Source organism: Chamaea fasciata, unplaced genomic scaffold (genome assembly GCF_029207755.1).
Source record: "Chamaea fasciata isolate MVZ Bird 193981 ecotype frontalis unplaced genomic scaffold, bChaFas1.0.hap1 SCAF_2, whole genome shotgun sequence".
In the NCBI taxonomy this organism is placed as follows: Eukaryota; Metazoa; Chordata; class Aves; order Passeriformes; family Sylviidae; genus Chamaea; species Chamaea fasciata.
The window spans coordinates 48,600,099-48,617,614 of record NW_027094087.1 but is presented as its reverse complement, the minus strand read 5'-3'; the positions used below and the strand labels follow the sequence as shown (position 1 = coordinate 48,617,614).

Below are 17,516 nucleotides of genomic sequence, written 5' to 3'. Positions count from 1 at the left end.
CACAGATGGGGTCGGAAGCACCACATCACTGCTCTCATGTGGGCATCGAAGGCAGCAAGTGCCCCACAGCAGGACCAAAAGAGGTGATTTCCACATCAGTTTGCATAAGCACACCTTGGACAGGTACCCAATCTTTGCCTATTCAAGGGCTTCTTTATTGTCAGTGAAGAGTGATTTTTTCAACAATTGACAGGAAACTTGCATGGTCCCCTGATTACATAAAATAAGGCAGCTTCCACAGGCAAAACCATACCATTATCTCCATCAGAACAGCCCATCATTGTGCAATTCACTGGCCCAGGCAGCACCACAGCCAGGATGCTTGTGAGAAGGCTTTGGCAACCACTGTGCCCTGCTCAAGCCAGCTGTGCTCTGCAGCGATATTTAAAACGTCTTCTGAAGGCAACTACGCCAAAGGCTATGTTAGTTCCGTGGGTCATGGCTCCATGAGTGGTTATGATCACGCAGCAACAAATCCCACTCTACCTACAAATTAGCTATCCAGCTGGTGCCATCTGCCTGTCGGTGGTTACATATCACCCAGCCTCCATGGGAAGAGCCTGCCCTGTCTCCTCCGCGCCAGGACTGCTGTTTCCCACACTGTGCTGCGCCTGGGCCATTTCACAGCTCCCAGCAGCAGCTGGATGGATGGGAACGGCTCGTGAAGCATCAGGTCAGGCCAGTGTCCATCAGCACTGTGCCCATGGCACCTGTGCTCCTCTGGATTTTCCCTGGCCAGGCCCCCTGAGCCCCCCAAACCCAGGGGAGGCAGGTACAACCCTGGCTCCTCAGAAACATCAGGCCCCGATGTCTGACCAACAGCAAAATGCACACCACACACACAAAGCCGAACAAAACACACAAGCTGGGCATGACCTGGGTACAGCTTGTCCTACACGAACATCACTTTTGTTACGTGCTGCAAAGCATCTGGCAGCTGGCACAACGTATTGCACGGTGATTCACTGCCATGCCAGGGAAAAGCCATTCCACATTTCATACACTCAGGGAGGGCTATTTCTTTATAATCCTAAGTGCACCAGGCACCAACGCATAAATATACAGCAGTTTGAAATGTTCTCCTCTACAGCAAGTCCTATCAGTCTATAAATAATTTTATACATATTTTTAATACTTTATCACTAACCCTGAGATGTGCACCTTAATCTCAATACCAAAATATACGTAATTGCAAAGAGAGATCATTTAAAGACTGAAACTGAAGGAAAAATATATTAATCATTTTGAGAAGATACTAATTCTTTTTTTTCCTATACATTACTTAAGAAAAATATAATCTTAAATTACAAATTAAATTCATACTTCATATGGAAGTTTTAATTTACAGTGTAGAATCATAAAGTGTTCAGGTTGAAAGGAACCCTGGGAGGTTATTTAGTCATCTTCTAGTAATCTAGTAGATAAACATCACATTTAATACTGTATAATCAGTTTTAGTAGAGAAATAATTCTTGATTAACACAGAGCACATTTCTTTTCAAATGTTCTTTCCATTGAGTGACATTGTTCACATAACAATAAAAATACAATTACAGCTGAAAGCAATGCAGGCCTAGAGTCAGAGAGCACAGAAAAATGACCGTACTGCTTTATATTGAGAAGCCTCCCAATGCAGCAATTCACAAGGCAGGCAAAATGACATAGGTTTTTTACCCATTCTCTCTCCATTTCTACTATTAAACAATGGTGCCAACATTTTGCTATTTTATCTTGTTGAAGGAAAAACAAGAGGTCCTCAGACATCCAGTAATACTTTGGGATGAAATGCTGCCAGTTCCAGTTGCTCTAAGGAGAACCTCCAGCCAACCTGTGAGAGGTTTGGCCCAACAGCTCCACAGTCTCAGACCCTGGCAGCAATAAAGTGCTGCACTATTACACCAAAATGCTGGCTTTTAAAGTCTCTGCACTCAACACAAATAGCATGCAGAGACCATCCCTGCTAAGTTACCACAAGTTTCCAGCAGGTAAGTAGCTGGGCAGCAGCAGTGGTAGCTGAATTCAGCTGGCTGTGAGAAGTGCAGAATGGGGTGTCCCAGCTGTGCCACGTCCCTGGGTACAGGGCAAGAGGGCACGGGGTCAGGCACACACCTCTCTGCCATCTGAGACAGGGAAGACATCCCAGTTCCTGCTCTTTGTTTTTTTGTTTTGGGTTTGTTTGGGGTTTTTTGTTTTGTTTTGGGGTTTTTTTTGTTTTTTTTTTTTTCTGAGCAAATCAAAGGGAAGCGCATTCACCCTTCTCATCTCTTCTCAGTAGATGGCATGACCCCTCCAATCCCTGGATATTTCCCTGCTTCTTACCCCCCTGAGAAAGACATAGTTCCTTTAACTGAAGTTCCACAATGGCACCCTGAAGCCAGAAGTAGTCTCAGTACTAGTTAACTGATTTATGAAGGGCTTCCAGCAGTACCCACCCATTTCCCCCTGTTCTTCCTCCTGCATCCACTTTAGGAAAGGGGTTAATCTTTCCCCTGGCACTGCTTTTTGCAATTTTCTTTCATCTTTCTTCTCAGTCATGACCCCTGCTCCAGTAAGGTTCTAGCTCTTGTTAAGAAACATCAGTGTTAAACCCTAATTTGGAGAAGTAAACTCTTGTTTCACCCCTGTCTTGGAGAATTTGACATTTAGGCTCTTCCATCACACCATGTTTTTAAAACCTATTTTCACCTGTCCAGTTCAGCAAGGCAAATCCATGAAAGAGATAGCATCCGCTCAACAAAAGGTCCCAAGGAAAGTTGTGAGACAACTCCAGCCACAGGAATCAAGGACTGGTTATAAACCAAAGGTACTATTACAGAGAAAATGATTTCTGGAAGCCATATGCAAGCAATAGCTTCTCAATGTCAGCATCCTGCAGTATCAGGCAATGTAAATGCCTTCCTAATGCTGAAGAAATCACAGCACTGTGCATTCTTATTTCGGATTTCCCAAGGGGATGCAAGAAAAAGGACAGTGAGTGAGGTATTCATGGGAGAAGCTCTATTTATACCTTCTTTCTACCCTCTTGGAGTAGTAAGTAATGAAGAATATAGTAACAATAAAAGCGACAAATATGAAAGAGACAAAGGCTAATAAGGATTTTCTTGTTCGGAAGAAGTGACATTCAGGACACGAGGCAACCTCTTCTGGACACAGCAACTCAGGAGTTTCAGGACCAGGAAAACCATTATTGCCAATTATTTCTCTGTAATGTTTCAGAGAAGGCTTTGGTTCATACTGATTTGCAATGTAGCTGTAGAGACCATACTTAGGAGCAGTCTTGTCATTAAAAGAGTAGACAAAATACCCTTGAAGGTTAACGCCATCCAAGGTGTAAGCTGCAAAAGAAAACAAAGGGTTGGAGAGATGAATCAGTGTCACTCAGCATTCAAGAGCAGTACCATATGTCCATATGTAAAGGAAGGGCAAGGGAATGTCAAACGCACATCTGCACTTCTTCTCTCCAAAATCAGGTAAGGTACATGTGCATCTGTTTAGTGTTTCTCATAAAAAGTAAGAATCTGTCAGCCACTGCCAGACAGTGTGATCTGTGAGTATCCTGCAATTTATTTCCTTGTGCTTGGTAAACACAGCTGTGAGTGCCTGACTGTGTTTAATGATCAGCATGGAGCCTATCATGAAAAGATGGCTCTCTTTGTTATGTAAGAAAGAATACAGGTTTTGGGTTTCCTGCCCCTAGTTTCCTGCAGCCTGTTTCTCTGATTGCTCCGTTTCCCTTGCAGGGCACATCCTGGTGGGGACAGTCAAGGAACAGAGGACGTCAGGCTGCAGTTTTCACTAGGCACAGTGACACCAGAAAAATCGCACAGTCAGGCTGAGGTCGTGTACAGGGATATCACCGGTGCGAGGGGAAAGGTTATGCAAATCACAGCCCTCTCCTGTTACCAACCCAAGTTTCTGATCCAAGATGACCTGTATTAGTCTTCACTGAGAACATGTCCACAATCCAAACTGCTAACTCAGCTACTGGAAGAGGCCCAGCAGCTGTAGTGTGAACCTTGAGCCATCCATCCTGCTTGACAAAAACAATCAATCCAAGGTAGTAAACACAAACTGCAGTAGTCTGCCTCTCAAAATCACTTTTTTAACAAATTAAAGCTGATGAACACAGAACTGAATTTTCATATGCTCCTGGAAACAATTCTTTCTGAAGCTACATGCAAGACTTCAGCACCTCTAACCTATTTTACACGTATAAAATGAAATAATATTTACCTGCCCTTCTACAGAGGTGCTGCCCAGGATAATTAGTTGTGTTTGCAGAACTGCAGGTGGATTTAATTGTGTTACATAAATGGTTACTGCTGTTCTTTGTTTTCAGTTGGCAAAGATATACTTAAACAGAGTACAAAGCACTTCAAAATAAGGCCTCAGTCCAAAGGGTCCCGTACTATATCCCGGAATCATTTATCTGCACAGACCTGCTGGTTCCTCTGGAACAGTGCAGGTGAGCAATATAACATGCAGAAAAATTTCCACATGCAGTGCCTGAAACCAGCTGGATGACTAAGGCAGAATAGGGACTTTAAAGCTAGGGCATGCACGTACCAATCCTCCCCTACACTGCGACACTGAAGTAAGGACACGAGATTTCTAATTCATCTTAGTTACTGCACGAGGTCTTGCAAAAAAGAAATGCAAGTCTTGGAGAAACCTGAATCAGTCACGATGCCAATGTTATATAACGACAAGAGGGACAAAAGCGCAACACCAGAGAGGGAGAAAGAAAAAACGGAAAAGCTGATGGACCAAACACTATGGAGGAGTGTATGGTGTCTAAAGGGAGAGATTAAGCTTTAGGAAAAGTACTATGGCTAGTCAGCAGAGACACATTTATCCATCAAAAAAAAGGTGAAAAGATAAGAAAATAGGTTAAGCTGAAAAACACAGGAGCTATATACAGGCTGGATGGAAGAGGGAGAAAGAAGTGACTGGGGGACAGTGGTACCAGAACCATACAAAAGGCAAAGTTCTATAAAAAAGAGAGGCATGTGTAGGTGTTCTTGCTAATGGGAACTGGGAGAAAAACCCATATATCCACAGACACTTTGAAAAGTAAAGTGCCAAGGAGACAAGAAATACAGAAAAAAAAGCCCCATTTTGGAACCACAAGCCCAAATACAGCCAAAATATGTTTTTAAACTATAGATCTATAAAACACGCATCCAGTGCTACAAAATGCTAGAGAATGAGCTCTTGGGCACTTAACACTGATGTTCAGTAATTTGCGAAAGAGGTGGAAATTACAGAGGAGAAAGTTAAAGCCAATAGTTAATAAAGTGGACAGGAACTGCCAGCCATCCTTCACCCTATCAAAAGAGTGGAACAGATTATATAAAGCTTGATAAATATGAAATTTAGGAGATAATACATGATTAATGCCAATCAGCTTTGCTTTATGAAAAATAAATCTTGTCAAAATAACTTGACATCTTTTTCTTCTGAGATCAACAGATCAATAAAAGTAATGATGTTTGATGTTATATACTTAGAGCTTCACAAGGCAAATGACTTGGTATTATATGGCATTTGGATCAAGAAAATAGAATGTTATGAGGTCAAGGGAAGCCCATAATAAACAGACTCCAACTGGTCTCAAGTAGAATTAAGAAGTAATAGAATTGGAAGTCTAGAAGTGTAATAACAGGTAAGTAAGTGCCACAGTGTATGTTTTTCTACCATGGTCATAGAGCTCAGCTTTTAGAATTAAGTTATTCGATGATTTTAAATATACCAGCAACCTGAAATAAATGTAAAACTCTTTCTCACAGTCTGCAAGTCTCACAAAGATAACTTAGCTAGTGTAGCAAGGTTTGCACAAACAAGCAGCAGGCATTTGAACAGGACCAAATGTGAAGATGTCAAAGAACAAGCAGACCTACTTTTCAAGAGGCAGTTGTGCTTGGAAGGGGAGGCAGGAAACAACTGAGTTTAAAATGTCACTAAATCACCACAGAATCTATGTAACCAACCTGCTGTCATGGCCAAGAAGGACAACAGCCTACTTGCATGTAGCAATGAGGAGGGTAAGAGGTTATGTTACTTATACCTGCCTAAGTGTGGCTGTGACAGGAACAGTGTGTCCAGGTCTGGGTTTACCACTCTCATAAGGAATACCGGCATACAGGGGAGAACTTAGTAACTCAGAGCTTTGAAATGATGCTTTATAGCAAGAGACACAAAGAGCTTTGTCTGTATTATCCATCAAAGAGATAAATGAGAGAGAGCTTGTCTTATGTCTTCTGATACCTACATAGGTAAAATGTGGAAATGCACAACAAAATTGCTTAAAGCTGAAGCTAGAGCAATTAATAGTAGAAGTTACATATATACATATATAATATACATATATATATATATATATATACACACTGTGAGATGCCAAAGGTTCTTCATCACTAAAAATTATCTCATTTGGGTCTTGTGCTTTTCTGAAAAAACAGCATGTGCTGTATGGCAGGATGACTCAAAATCCCTCCTTTTTGCCTTGTAGTTTGTGAATCTTTGAGACAGAGAAAAAGACTGGTATGTGTTCTGAATAGCAGGAAACGGTCCAGGAAATGGCATAATGAGGTAGACAGCTGAATTATTATGAAGATCACTGTTGGATAAGATCACTGTTGGATAAGATACAGAGACAACTGAGGAACAGAACCCATACCCAGCCCTGAGGCACATTACTGGAGAGAAGCAACAAAGCAAAACAACAGTAGAAGTGCAGTAAGATGAAAATCTGACTAAATACATGTGGAACTACTCACATAACTTCTATTTAAATTTATTGAATCCATAAAAAACTTCTGCTGTCTTATGCAGAATATAAGCAAGGTCACTCTTCCTGATGTTTAGTAACAACAATCAATCATAAATCAAGGGGAAAATTACCTGTTACACTGTAGTAACATCTCATTCATGGAGTATTCTACGGAGGACGTCTTTTAAAGCTAAACATACTCTATCACACAGTGTATACTAATAGTGGGATTTGTGACATATAAACCATCTGTGGTTCCTTACCTTTTAAAGCTTCATTGATGTAATTCTGTATGTAATACACTCTGAGCTTATCGTGCACCATGTTCTGGTCATCATCAATCCCATTAGCCATAACATAAACTGGGACATCGCCATACTTTGATTTCACCCACTTGAGCAATTTACGCAGTCCCCAGGGCACCACTGCAGCTCTGCTGGGAGAGTGAAGCCATGTGATGTCATTGATCATTTGAACTTCAAGGTAGTGGTCATATTTTACTGCATCTTCTTTCTCTGAGCCCACCAGGGTAGTAGTGTAATGACTCAAAGCAAAAAAATCAAATGAGCCCTTTATTAACTTCTTTTCATCTTCTGAGAAGTAAGGCAAGTGGAAATTATACAGGTCAACACTGTTTATTCGGTGAAGCCACGCTCTCATCACCTCTGGGTAGTCTCCATTCCCAAAGATGGGCTCTGCAAGCCAACCAATGTCAAACTCCAAAATTCTGTCAGCAACTTCTTGGTCATTCCTGGAAAAGGGACAAGCTGGTTCTACCCAGTCGGCTTGCAAAGCTATAGATATTTTGCCCTTCTGAGTTGTCCTGAATTCTTTGTCATAAAGATGCCAGACCTTTGCATGGGCTTTCAACAGGTTGTGCCCTGCTGTGTATGTCAGGTTTTTCACAGACGGTTCATTCATGGTGATCCAAAATTTGACATGGTCCCCAAGACTTGTAAAGCAGAATCTGGCATACTCAACAAAAGCCTGAACAGTTTCTGTGTTTTCCCAAGCTCCATATTTGGCAAGAGAAACTGGAAGCTCTTGATTCTCAATCATAGGTTGCCATAAAGCAACAACGGGAGTTATGTTAACTCTAAGAAGTTCACTAGCAAAACACTGATAGTAATGTACAAGTGTGTGGTTGATTAGAGAAAGGTTACCTAAAGGAAGGATTAAAGACCATTTCAGTGAAAAATGGAAGTGTGTGACATGCATTTCTTGCAGAAGAGAGATCTGGAACCTGATAGCAGCAAAGTCAACACAGTGACGCTTGCGCTTCGAGGCATAAATTCCATCCACTTTAATGAGCTTCTTTGTCTGGTGAACATCCCACACGTAAACACTGGAGTCAAGGAACTGGGCAGGTGTCGTGTCTACCTAGGAAGAACAAGAAACATACCAGACTCAAGCTGTTGGTCCTAGGTAGATGGGAACATCGTAACCATCAGGCACAGCCTAGAGAAAGAATATCCTAAGTCACAACATTGCATTCAGCATCTCTGATACTGGCATCTCGGGCTCACGTGAATGAACGACTTTTCTGTTAACAAGTGATGTCAGAAAAGTACCAGATCTATATATCATTTTCAGTCTACTTTCCAAACAAGCTTATGCTAATGGTCATGATGTTTATGTCTTCTCTAAGCTGTTCCAGTTACCAAAAGAAATACGGATTGCTCAAGGATAAGGCATTAAGCTTGCAACAGATCTCCAGAGAAGGAGATCTCCAGTGAAGACTGCAGTAATTTTTAAAATGTTTTTCTTTCAAGATTAAGGAGGGTCTACAGAGAGACTGTCTATTGTAAATTACCCAGTACAGTTGGTTTCAAGACCACTTCCTGAATGCAGGAAAAGAAACAATGAATACAACATCACTTTTGTGTTCTGTTCTTTTCCTGACTATGATGAAAGATGAGTAATGCTCCGCACTTGATTTTTAGCAAAAATTGAGTTGACAAGCAGAATTTTTTTACTTCTTGCTGAAGACATCCATTTTTATTTAATTCATACTGAAGTAATTTCCAAGTTATTTCAGCAGGCTGTTGATGTCTGAATCAATTTTTGGGCCTCTGAGTAAACCCACTGTATGTTACTCCAACAGAAAATGCATTTCCCAGAAGGTTTTAGGGTTTCAGAGGTCAGAACTGCTCGTATGACACACAGTAACGCAGTACAAGATGAGTTTCTCAGAGTTGCTCAAAACTATACTTCCACTTTTTAATGAAAATCACCAGCACAGTAAGGACTAGAAAATGAAAAATTGGTCTTATAATACTGCACAGTGTGAAGTTTCCTCATTCATATTCTGTGTAATTCTTTCTAGATCCAAACCACAGGACAGTGGTACCATGGTCTTTATTTGTCCTTTTCTCTTCCTTCTTAATCTTTGGTGTGTGGTTTCCCTGAGTTCAGATTCCTTGTCCTGCCCTCTGTTTGAAAAGCAGGTGTCAGCCTACAACCAGCGTTCAACTTGTAGCTGAGGCTCTGCAGACTGTATAAAAGAAGCTGCTGAAAATCAGTTGCTATTTTCTCCGGAGAGGTCAGTACTGTGCTTATAGAAGAAAGTAATAAAAAACAGCATGTCTGAGGGAAATTGCTTTTCTGGAGAATTGTCCCTTGTAGATTACTAAAGCATGCATTGCCACTAATACTGTGGGAATGCTGTCAAAACAGTTTTTCCACTGTGATGCATCTACAAATCAAACTACCTAAGCCTTACAGCACAAAATGTCTGAATGGCCTTTTGAAACAAAAATATTCAGCTTTGAAGGTTTTAAGGATGGGAGGGATTTTTTAGCTGTTGTAGGCTGACTGACTCCGCAATTTTTTAGTTCTTATTGACTCCAAAAGCAGCAATTCCTTTTCCAATTCTTAATCTACCTGAGAGCTAGGAAGATGACTTGAATTTTCTTGAAAATCAGTGCATGAGGTAAGGAGGCTGCAGTATTTCTCAAGAGAGCAAAGCCAAATCTTACTTTTGGAGTGAGAAAAAAAATAAACAAGCTCCTCACACTCTAGCCTTAAGAAAGATTCTGCCTTTGTGGAAAATATAAATTAGAAATTCTGTTCTTGGATGAAGCCTTGGCTTTGAATTTACACCTCTTTACTGTGGTTAGAGAAGCTCTGCAACCCAAAATAGCATCTGAGAATTACAGAGCCTAACAGTTAAAGCGATCATAACTAAGGTACAATTTTTACTCATGTTATAAAATCTTATAATTTGAAAAATTCTTCCAAAGTATCAAATCAGTTGAAATAAAGACTAAGGGCTGTGAACTAGCTAGGTTCTATGCAGGGGCACTGCAGGCCCTCATCAGACACAGTATGACATAAAATGAAATAGAAGGAATCAGAAATTTCATTTAAATCTAATATTGTTCACTTCCTTTTATATAAAATCTCTCTAAGAACAGTACCAGGATTCATATGCATAACATGTCTAAACATGCCACTGGAGTTTTAGGAATTTTCAGGAAGTTTCCTAAAACATGTATTTTACAGTTTAGCAAATTTAATTGACTTCCGTTTGAAAAGAACTGACTTCCCATAACTGATCACATATGTTCAGGGAAGACAAGCATCAGACTCCTTTCTATTTCCAAACATTTTTCTAAAATGTTATTTATAGTGTCTTAATCTGACTGGTTCTCCTCGGTCACACACTGAAAGTCTGGTGAAGAGTGAAAGACACAGTGTTTGGCACAAAAGCCTTGTACCCATCTCTTTGCAGCACTGTGGTAACAGACACACAGAGTGTGGCAAAGACACTCTATTCAGCAAATATGTCACTCTGAACTTGTGCACCGATCTGGCTAGACAGCCTGTCGGCTTTATTATCAGACTCACCTGAATGTAGTTGTCAACAACTCCCCAAGCAAAGCCGCAGGGAAAAATACCTTCTATGGGCTGGTTTTCGGGCAAAGGTGGGAAGCCATTTTTTTCTATCAGCTTTTGATAGAACAAGACAGAAGATTTGGGCACCAACTTCTTGTCATGGCTTTGAAAATCAACATAAAACAGTCCACGTCGAATGCTGTATCCCCTATGCCACTCAAAGCCATCCAGGAGGGACCAGACTGTGTAGCCAAACACATTAACTCCATCGTACCGGATAGCTGAGGAAAGAACAAACCCAAACTTATCACGGGGCTCATTTTTCCTCTGTAGATTACACCCTATCAGCAATGCTCGCAACATTCATGTGTATGAACAATGCAACAGGTCAGATAAGTATCTCAGGGCCTTTCTCAAAGCCTATTCAGGGAACATAATTTAACTGCACTGGGGGAGCTGCCAGATTATGCCAGAAGGCAGCAGAGGTCCCTGGCGTGGCTTTAAAGCAACGAGATTTAGAAAGAGAAGCTGTGCAGCAGTGGTTTGAGCAGTGCTGCTCATGAGACGTGCCAAACCTCAGCCTCAGAGTAGAGCCTGAGCCATCTGCAGCCACGGAGCCGGTGACTGCCCTGCTCTGCCCAGCTCTGTTTACGCTGCAGTTCACTCCGCGGTAGCTGTTACTGCAGCACTGCCCTGTGTGCAAACAGAAGTTATACTCCTTTTCATCTCCTCCCCCTCCACTCCAAATACATATTGAGAAAAACCTGACAGCACGTTTGGCGTGCACATGAGTTTTTATTACCACAGATTCCAAGCAGAAGTGATAATACAGAGACTCTGTTTATTTGGTAATTCTGTCTCTTTACATCTTTTATGGCACAGCATTTTCCAGCTCAAATATTTCAGGGTTTCTAAAAACATGTGCATATTCTAGGTCAAGTGTTTGACTTCTAAAATCACCACATGCTTTGAAGGTTAATGTCATGATCTACCGGCATCTGCTGGTTTTACCAGCATTATTATTAGAAGATTCCAAATGACACTCACTTTTAGCTGTATTAAACGCTGAGATTCAGCAAAATGTTCCTGGGCAAGGCTCAGCTCCAGGAAAACACAAAGGAGTGTGCTTATTCTAATTACATAATTAGACCCACCCTAATTCAGCAATGCAATTTAAGCACATTTTTAAGCATTCTTTTGAACTGGTGTTTGGCTCTGTAGCCAGCAAAATTTATCTTTATTACTCACCATTTTCTGTCAGCCCAAACTGGATACTGACTGAACATAATATTTACCAGCCTAGTAACACTGAAAGCGTTATTTCAGGCAAGCAGAATAACACAATCCTAATTTCCTGGCTTTACTAATTTACCTCATCACAATCAGTTATGAGGGACCACATGGATTCTTGATTGTAACCCTGTTTGAATCAATTAAAGGAACAATGCAGTTAAATAAGCAACAAATTTGGCCCAGTCTTTGTCAGAGGTCATGAGAAAATGTCTAAGGAAATGGAATATTTCTCCTCCTAAAGGCACCATTCTTTTGTGTTTGGCAAATGTCACTATTTTTCTAACCTCTGCATGCACCCATGATGACATCTGCCATATAGCAGAGTAAAAGCCAGTACAGGTCCACTGTGTGAACCAGTCTCAGTGAGAATTTCTTTGAACAGCATCTCACCCTTCTGTAAGTCATCACACAGCACTCCCACACTTCCTGAGCACCTAGTAAAAATTCTCCTCAAATCCTTTTTAAAAAATGTATTAACTTTTAAGTGTCACCTAGGAAAGAAGCAACTCAAAAAATGTTTGGAAGTTCCAAGAAGTCTGGAAGTCTCAAACACCGTATCCCATACAGATTGCATATTAATGGGAAACCACAATAAAAATTACTATCTTTTCTTCCTTTTCTCTTTTCTTTTCTCTTTTCTTTTTTTCTTTTCTTTTTTTTTCCTTTTCTTTTCTTTATCCTTTTCTTTTCCTTTCCTTTTCTTTTTTTCTTTTTCTTTTCTCTTTCCTTTTTTCTCTATGTCTCATCTCATCTCGTCTCGTCTCTCCTCTCTTGTTCTCTTCTCTCTTCTCTTCTCTTCTCTTCTCTTCTCTTCTCTTCTCTTCTCTTCTCTTCTCTTCTCTTCTCTTCTCTTCTCTTCTCTTCTCTTCTCTTCTCTTCTCTTCTCTCCTCTCCTCTCCTCTCCTCTCCTCTCCTCTCCTCTCCTCTCCTCTCCTCTCCTCTCCCCTCCTCTTCCTCTTCCTCTTCCTCTTCCTCTTCCTCTTCCTCTTCCTCTTCCTCTTTCCGTGTATGTCTCTCTTTTTTCCTTTATGTCTGCTGGTGACCAAACAGGGCTCACCGAAACTTAGACTGTCCTTGCTTCTGAAACTGAGTGGCCTTGTCCACGCAACCATAGCAAGTGACTCCTGATCTGAGCAATCCCCTAGAGCATGCCTACAAGTGTGATACTGTACAGACCAGAACTCTGCCAGAACTGGGTTAAAAATTAAACAGCAGTTCAGCTCATGCCCTGTTTTGCTCAAGAGTTATAGAAGTCGTGCAAGGAAACATGGCAGACTCATAAGTATCAAATACAGATTTTTAAAACCCTCTGCTCAGCTGCTCTCCAAACCCAGTGCCTGAAGGGGAGGTACGTGAAGTCCTCAGCCCATGTTTCCATCTGGAAGGTGCCCAAGATCTATATTTTGTCTCTGGACATACCTGAGAATAGCTTGGTCCTACCTGTCATGGGCCTGTCTGTTCCCTTTCTGCTTAAGACTCTGAATTCAGACCTGGGAACTCCCCAGAGAATGACCTGACCTCCACTAGTCAACATGACCCAGAGGAGCTTGGATGCCCTCCCAGGAAACAAGTTCTGCTTTACAAGGCACAATCAATTTGTATGTTTTACCAGAGAAAGAGAAGGGAAGTGAATATGACCCCAGAGTAACTGGTGAGATACCCACATATGGGAGAAGACATCTCCAACCAATTAACAGTTCTAATTTATATTTAACTTTATATTACAGCTCTATTTACTCTAATCAACCCTAAATGGGGCCTGGAAAAAAATAGCAAACAAGGATGTGAATCCCAAATAAATATCCTTTCCCAAAGGAAAATTAAAAATTAGATTTTAAAAAATGTACAGAGCTTGCCTACAGCATGCAGTATCAGAATGGACACCTGCATCAGCACTTCAAATCAGAAGCACACTTTTGAGCAAATCTCCCTCATCATGCTTCAGTTCACATCACATAGTGGACTCAGAATGCATGGCTTGGGTATCTTTGGGGTGAAATTAATCCAGAAGTGGGTTTCAGGAATACATACAGTGTGGACACCTGGCCCTCAACACCAATTTTTTTTCACTCTACAGGCTTGTTCCAACTGGGCTCCACTTACTTGTTGAAGTTGATGCAGAAAAAAGTAGTTCTGTCTGAACCAGTGCATATACACAACCAGGCACAGATACTGGCATGATCTAGCAAGTAGCAAAATCCCAGTTATGTGGCTCTGTGTTTAAATTAATCATTCTTGCTTCTTAGTGCTACAGCTCCAGTGTCATTTTACTGTCCCTTCACCACTGGAGTGAATTTCATGGTAAATACCTCAAAATTCTTCATATTAGAGTGCTTTATTGCACCAGATAGGCATATCTACATCTCTCAGAGAAAAAACTTGTGCCTTTGTGTTTGGTCTTTAATGCTGTCCAACAACTCTCCTCACAGCCAGCATGATGCCTTTTTTGGATCTTTCTGAACTAAATTCCCCAAGGTATTGCATAGAGAACTATGGTATTTACATTGGATTTTGCAGATTCTAACAACAGAAGATTTGGGTGCAATATTTTCCATTTTAATGATACCAAAGTCCCTTCTGCAGACCCAGTCTGTCTCTGCTTTCTTTTTTATTTCTAGAAAAGGTTTAGGCAAGTGCCAGTATCTTATGACAAGTCCGTCACACTGTTGTTGCTGTTATTATTATTTATTGAGTGATACAATAAAAGGAAAGACACTTTGTAAACTGAGATTGCTTCCAGCAAGCTGTGATTAAAAGACAGATCCATGTATGTATTTCCAGCAATTTAAAATCTAAGCAGAAATGGGTAACTGGACTATGACCCGTTCATAAAGATGAGCTCTTCATCTGACTTTATGCAAACTAGTGAATACTGTACTTGCAACAGTTAGTTACCCTTTTGCTTCCATCCTTTTACTTTGGATCCACTGGCTCAGGTATTTATTCATCTTTTAATTTATTTGCAATAATTAAGTTTCTGGAATAGCAGATCAAACCAACTTGGGAGTCCTCTGCATCTTCATTACTGCTGAGAATAAAATGAAGGCAATTTTTGCTCATTCACCATATGAAAATGGCAGAGGAACACAATGTCTATCTTATCAGAACTAACAGATGCAATAATACTCTTTAAACCAAGAACAGTAAACTGCAGACAAGTAAATCACTTAGTAAGTTGTAAATTTAGAAATTAAAAGACAATGAAAATGGAAATGGGAACCCCAAAAACTCATTGGCGACTACTAGGATTGAAAAAATGTTTTGCCAGAAGGAAATGGGGAAACAGCAAATAAGTCTCATCTAAGGTGCTGTATTTTTCTTACTGTTTGGAAAAAATAATGGGTTAACAAATTATTTTATTTTGATTATATATACTCAACCATTTAGTTCTCCTTTAACTGAGAAATTCAAATTACTGTGATTGATGCCCACAGCTGTAAAAATCTAAAATTTGTGCAAGGGCATGATGCAGAATGAAAAAATTCCAATATTTCATTTTAAAATGTGCTATTTCAGCCTTATGGGTTTTTCAGGGGAATTCTTACTGCATAGTGTTTACCTTCCCATATACATATTCTTATGTTTTGTACATATGCATTTAGATAAGGAAAGCAGCTATTAATATATATAATACAGTAAACTGTCCTATGCCACTGAGAATATAGTTTGCATGTCTTGCACTTCCTCTTACCAAAGACAGTAGAAATTTTCCTACTGACTTCAAGGACAGCAGCATCAAGCTCACCAAATATGAGAGCTCCTCAAGGAAAGAACAAACTCAGGAAAGGGATTTGAAGTCTCATTTCACAAGTGCCAAGATGAATGCAAAAGACTAAAATCAGTTTTCAGCCTGGTGCCTTAACACATCTCTGTAGGCTATATTGCATTATGATTTTTTCAAGCATGTATTAATACAAAGTCCTACCTTTTAAAGTTTCCATAATGAACTTCTTAAGATAGTAAATATATTTGGCATCATCTTTCTTGGTGGTACCAGAAACAAACCAGCTGTTCTCCACAACGAATATTTGGGGTTTGTTATATTCACTGTTTATCCAGTAAAGGAGCCGCCTCAGGCTTATTGATTCCAACTGCTGGAATTTCATGTGGGAGTCCAAAAGCTGGAAACTCAGGGTAGCTCCAAAAGATAGAGCAAAAAAGTCTGCTGTTCCCTTGATAAAATTCTTCTCAGCCTCACTGAATTCAGGCAACAGAGATGAGAGGTTGTTCCTCATGCTCTCTGGATAGTCACCATCAATAAATATGGGCTTAGCAAACCAGCCAAGCACGAAATCAAGGGATTTTTGGCATTCTTTTATGTTCTTCTCAGTCATTTGCTGGGGTTTTATCCAGTGGGAGCTAAGGGCAATGGACACTTTTCCTCTTTGAGCTGCACGGAAATGGTCATTGTAGAGGTGCCAGACCTTAGCATGGGCCTGTTGAATAGAAAGACTGTAATTAATGGAACTCAAAAATCCATTGTAAGTAACACAACTATTCTCAAGTACTGGAGCACAGTCTTATTCATTCATCAATTGTTTACAATACCTAAATTACCCCTTAATACCATATTAATACCATGTATCAACCAGAAATTGCTAGTTGGCTGGGGAAGAGAGCATCTCAGTTTTCCATGAGATACTATTACAAGCACTTAACACACTTCTGGCTTTAAAAACTTCTATTACTGAGTTCAGACATACTGCCAGTATCTACAAAAATAAAAATGCATTTAACCAAACATGTTTCAAAAAAGGTTTTCATTATAGGAATATCACTTTATCTGCAGATTCGTGTATATATTAAGAAGAATCTTAAGAACTGCCCAAAACTCTGAAACAATATAACACAAAGAAACACATTAGAATTTAATACTCTTTGAATCGGAACACACAATACAGGAATATAGAACTACCTATCTGGACTTCAGAAAGACTGGTGAAAAAAAAAAGAAAATTGCCACAGGTCCTGAAAAATTATTCCAATAATTCATTTTAATCTATTAAAATTTACTATTTACACCTAGCATCAGAATGTAAGCATTCGTCTTGGTATAATTTCATCTTTTATTGTGAGAACATATTTTGTACCAAATTTCTTTTTGGAGATCTTACAGTCAGTTATAACAGTCTCTTGATGTTCCCTTTGAAAGATAAATAAATTAAGTTCCTGAAGCCTTGCATTATCTTCAGGCATTACCTTCAAGCTCTTTAACTAGTCTCACTACTCTCCTCTGATTCTCTTCCAATTTTTCATCATCTGTCTTTAACTGCAGAAGCAGAATTGGACATAATATGCCAGTGGCAGTCTTTCCAGCAGTAAAACCAGAGACAATTTACCATACTATTTCTGCTTATGTGGCCACAGAATTACACCGTGTGCATATGCACATCTAAACTACCATATCTCCAGAGCCCTTCACCATCTAAAACATATCTTTTCTTTGAACCTACCTTATGAAAGAAATTTGGCTGTTCTGTGAATCAATATCCCACCTTTTGTAATCTATACATTAGTAGAAATTGTCATGTTTTTTTTCTAGGTCATTAATAAAAAGGTAAAAATCTGAGATTTGACAACACAAAGGTGGGAGAGTGACCAACACAACAGAGTT

General features: G+C 40.0%; 1 protein-coding gene across 1 annotated transcript in view; it reads right to left on the bottom strand.

Annotated features, from left to right (window-relative positions):
* Positions 1 to 758: 758 nt before the first annotated feature.
* Positions 759 to 17,516, bottom strand: part of KL (klotho) — a 48,313-nt gene continuing 31,555 nt past the window's right edge. Inside the window, exons 2-5 of the mRNA XM_066175990.1 lie at positions 15,828 to 16,338; positions 10,622 to 10,890; positions 7,036 to 8,152; positions 759 to 3,335 (exon numbers count right to left, since the gene is read on the bottom strand). Of these exons, the coding sequence (XP_066032087.1) occupies positions 2,998 to 3,335; positions 7,036 to 8,152; positions 10,622 to 10,890; positions 15,828 to 16,338 (2,235 nt within the window). The 3' untranslated portion in view covers positions 759 to 2,997. The remainder of the gene's footprint in view (positions 3,336 to 7,035; positions 8,153 to 10,621; positions 10,891 to 15,827; positions 16,339 to 17,516) is intronic.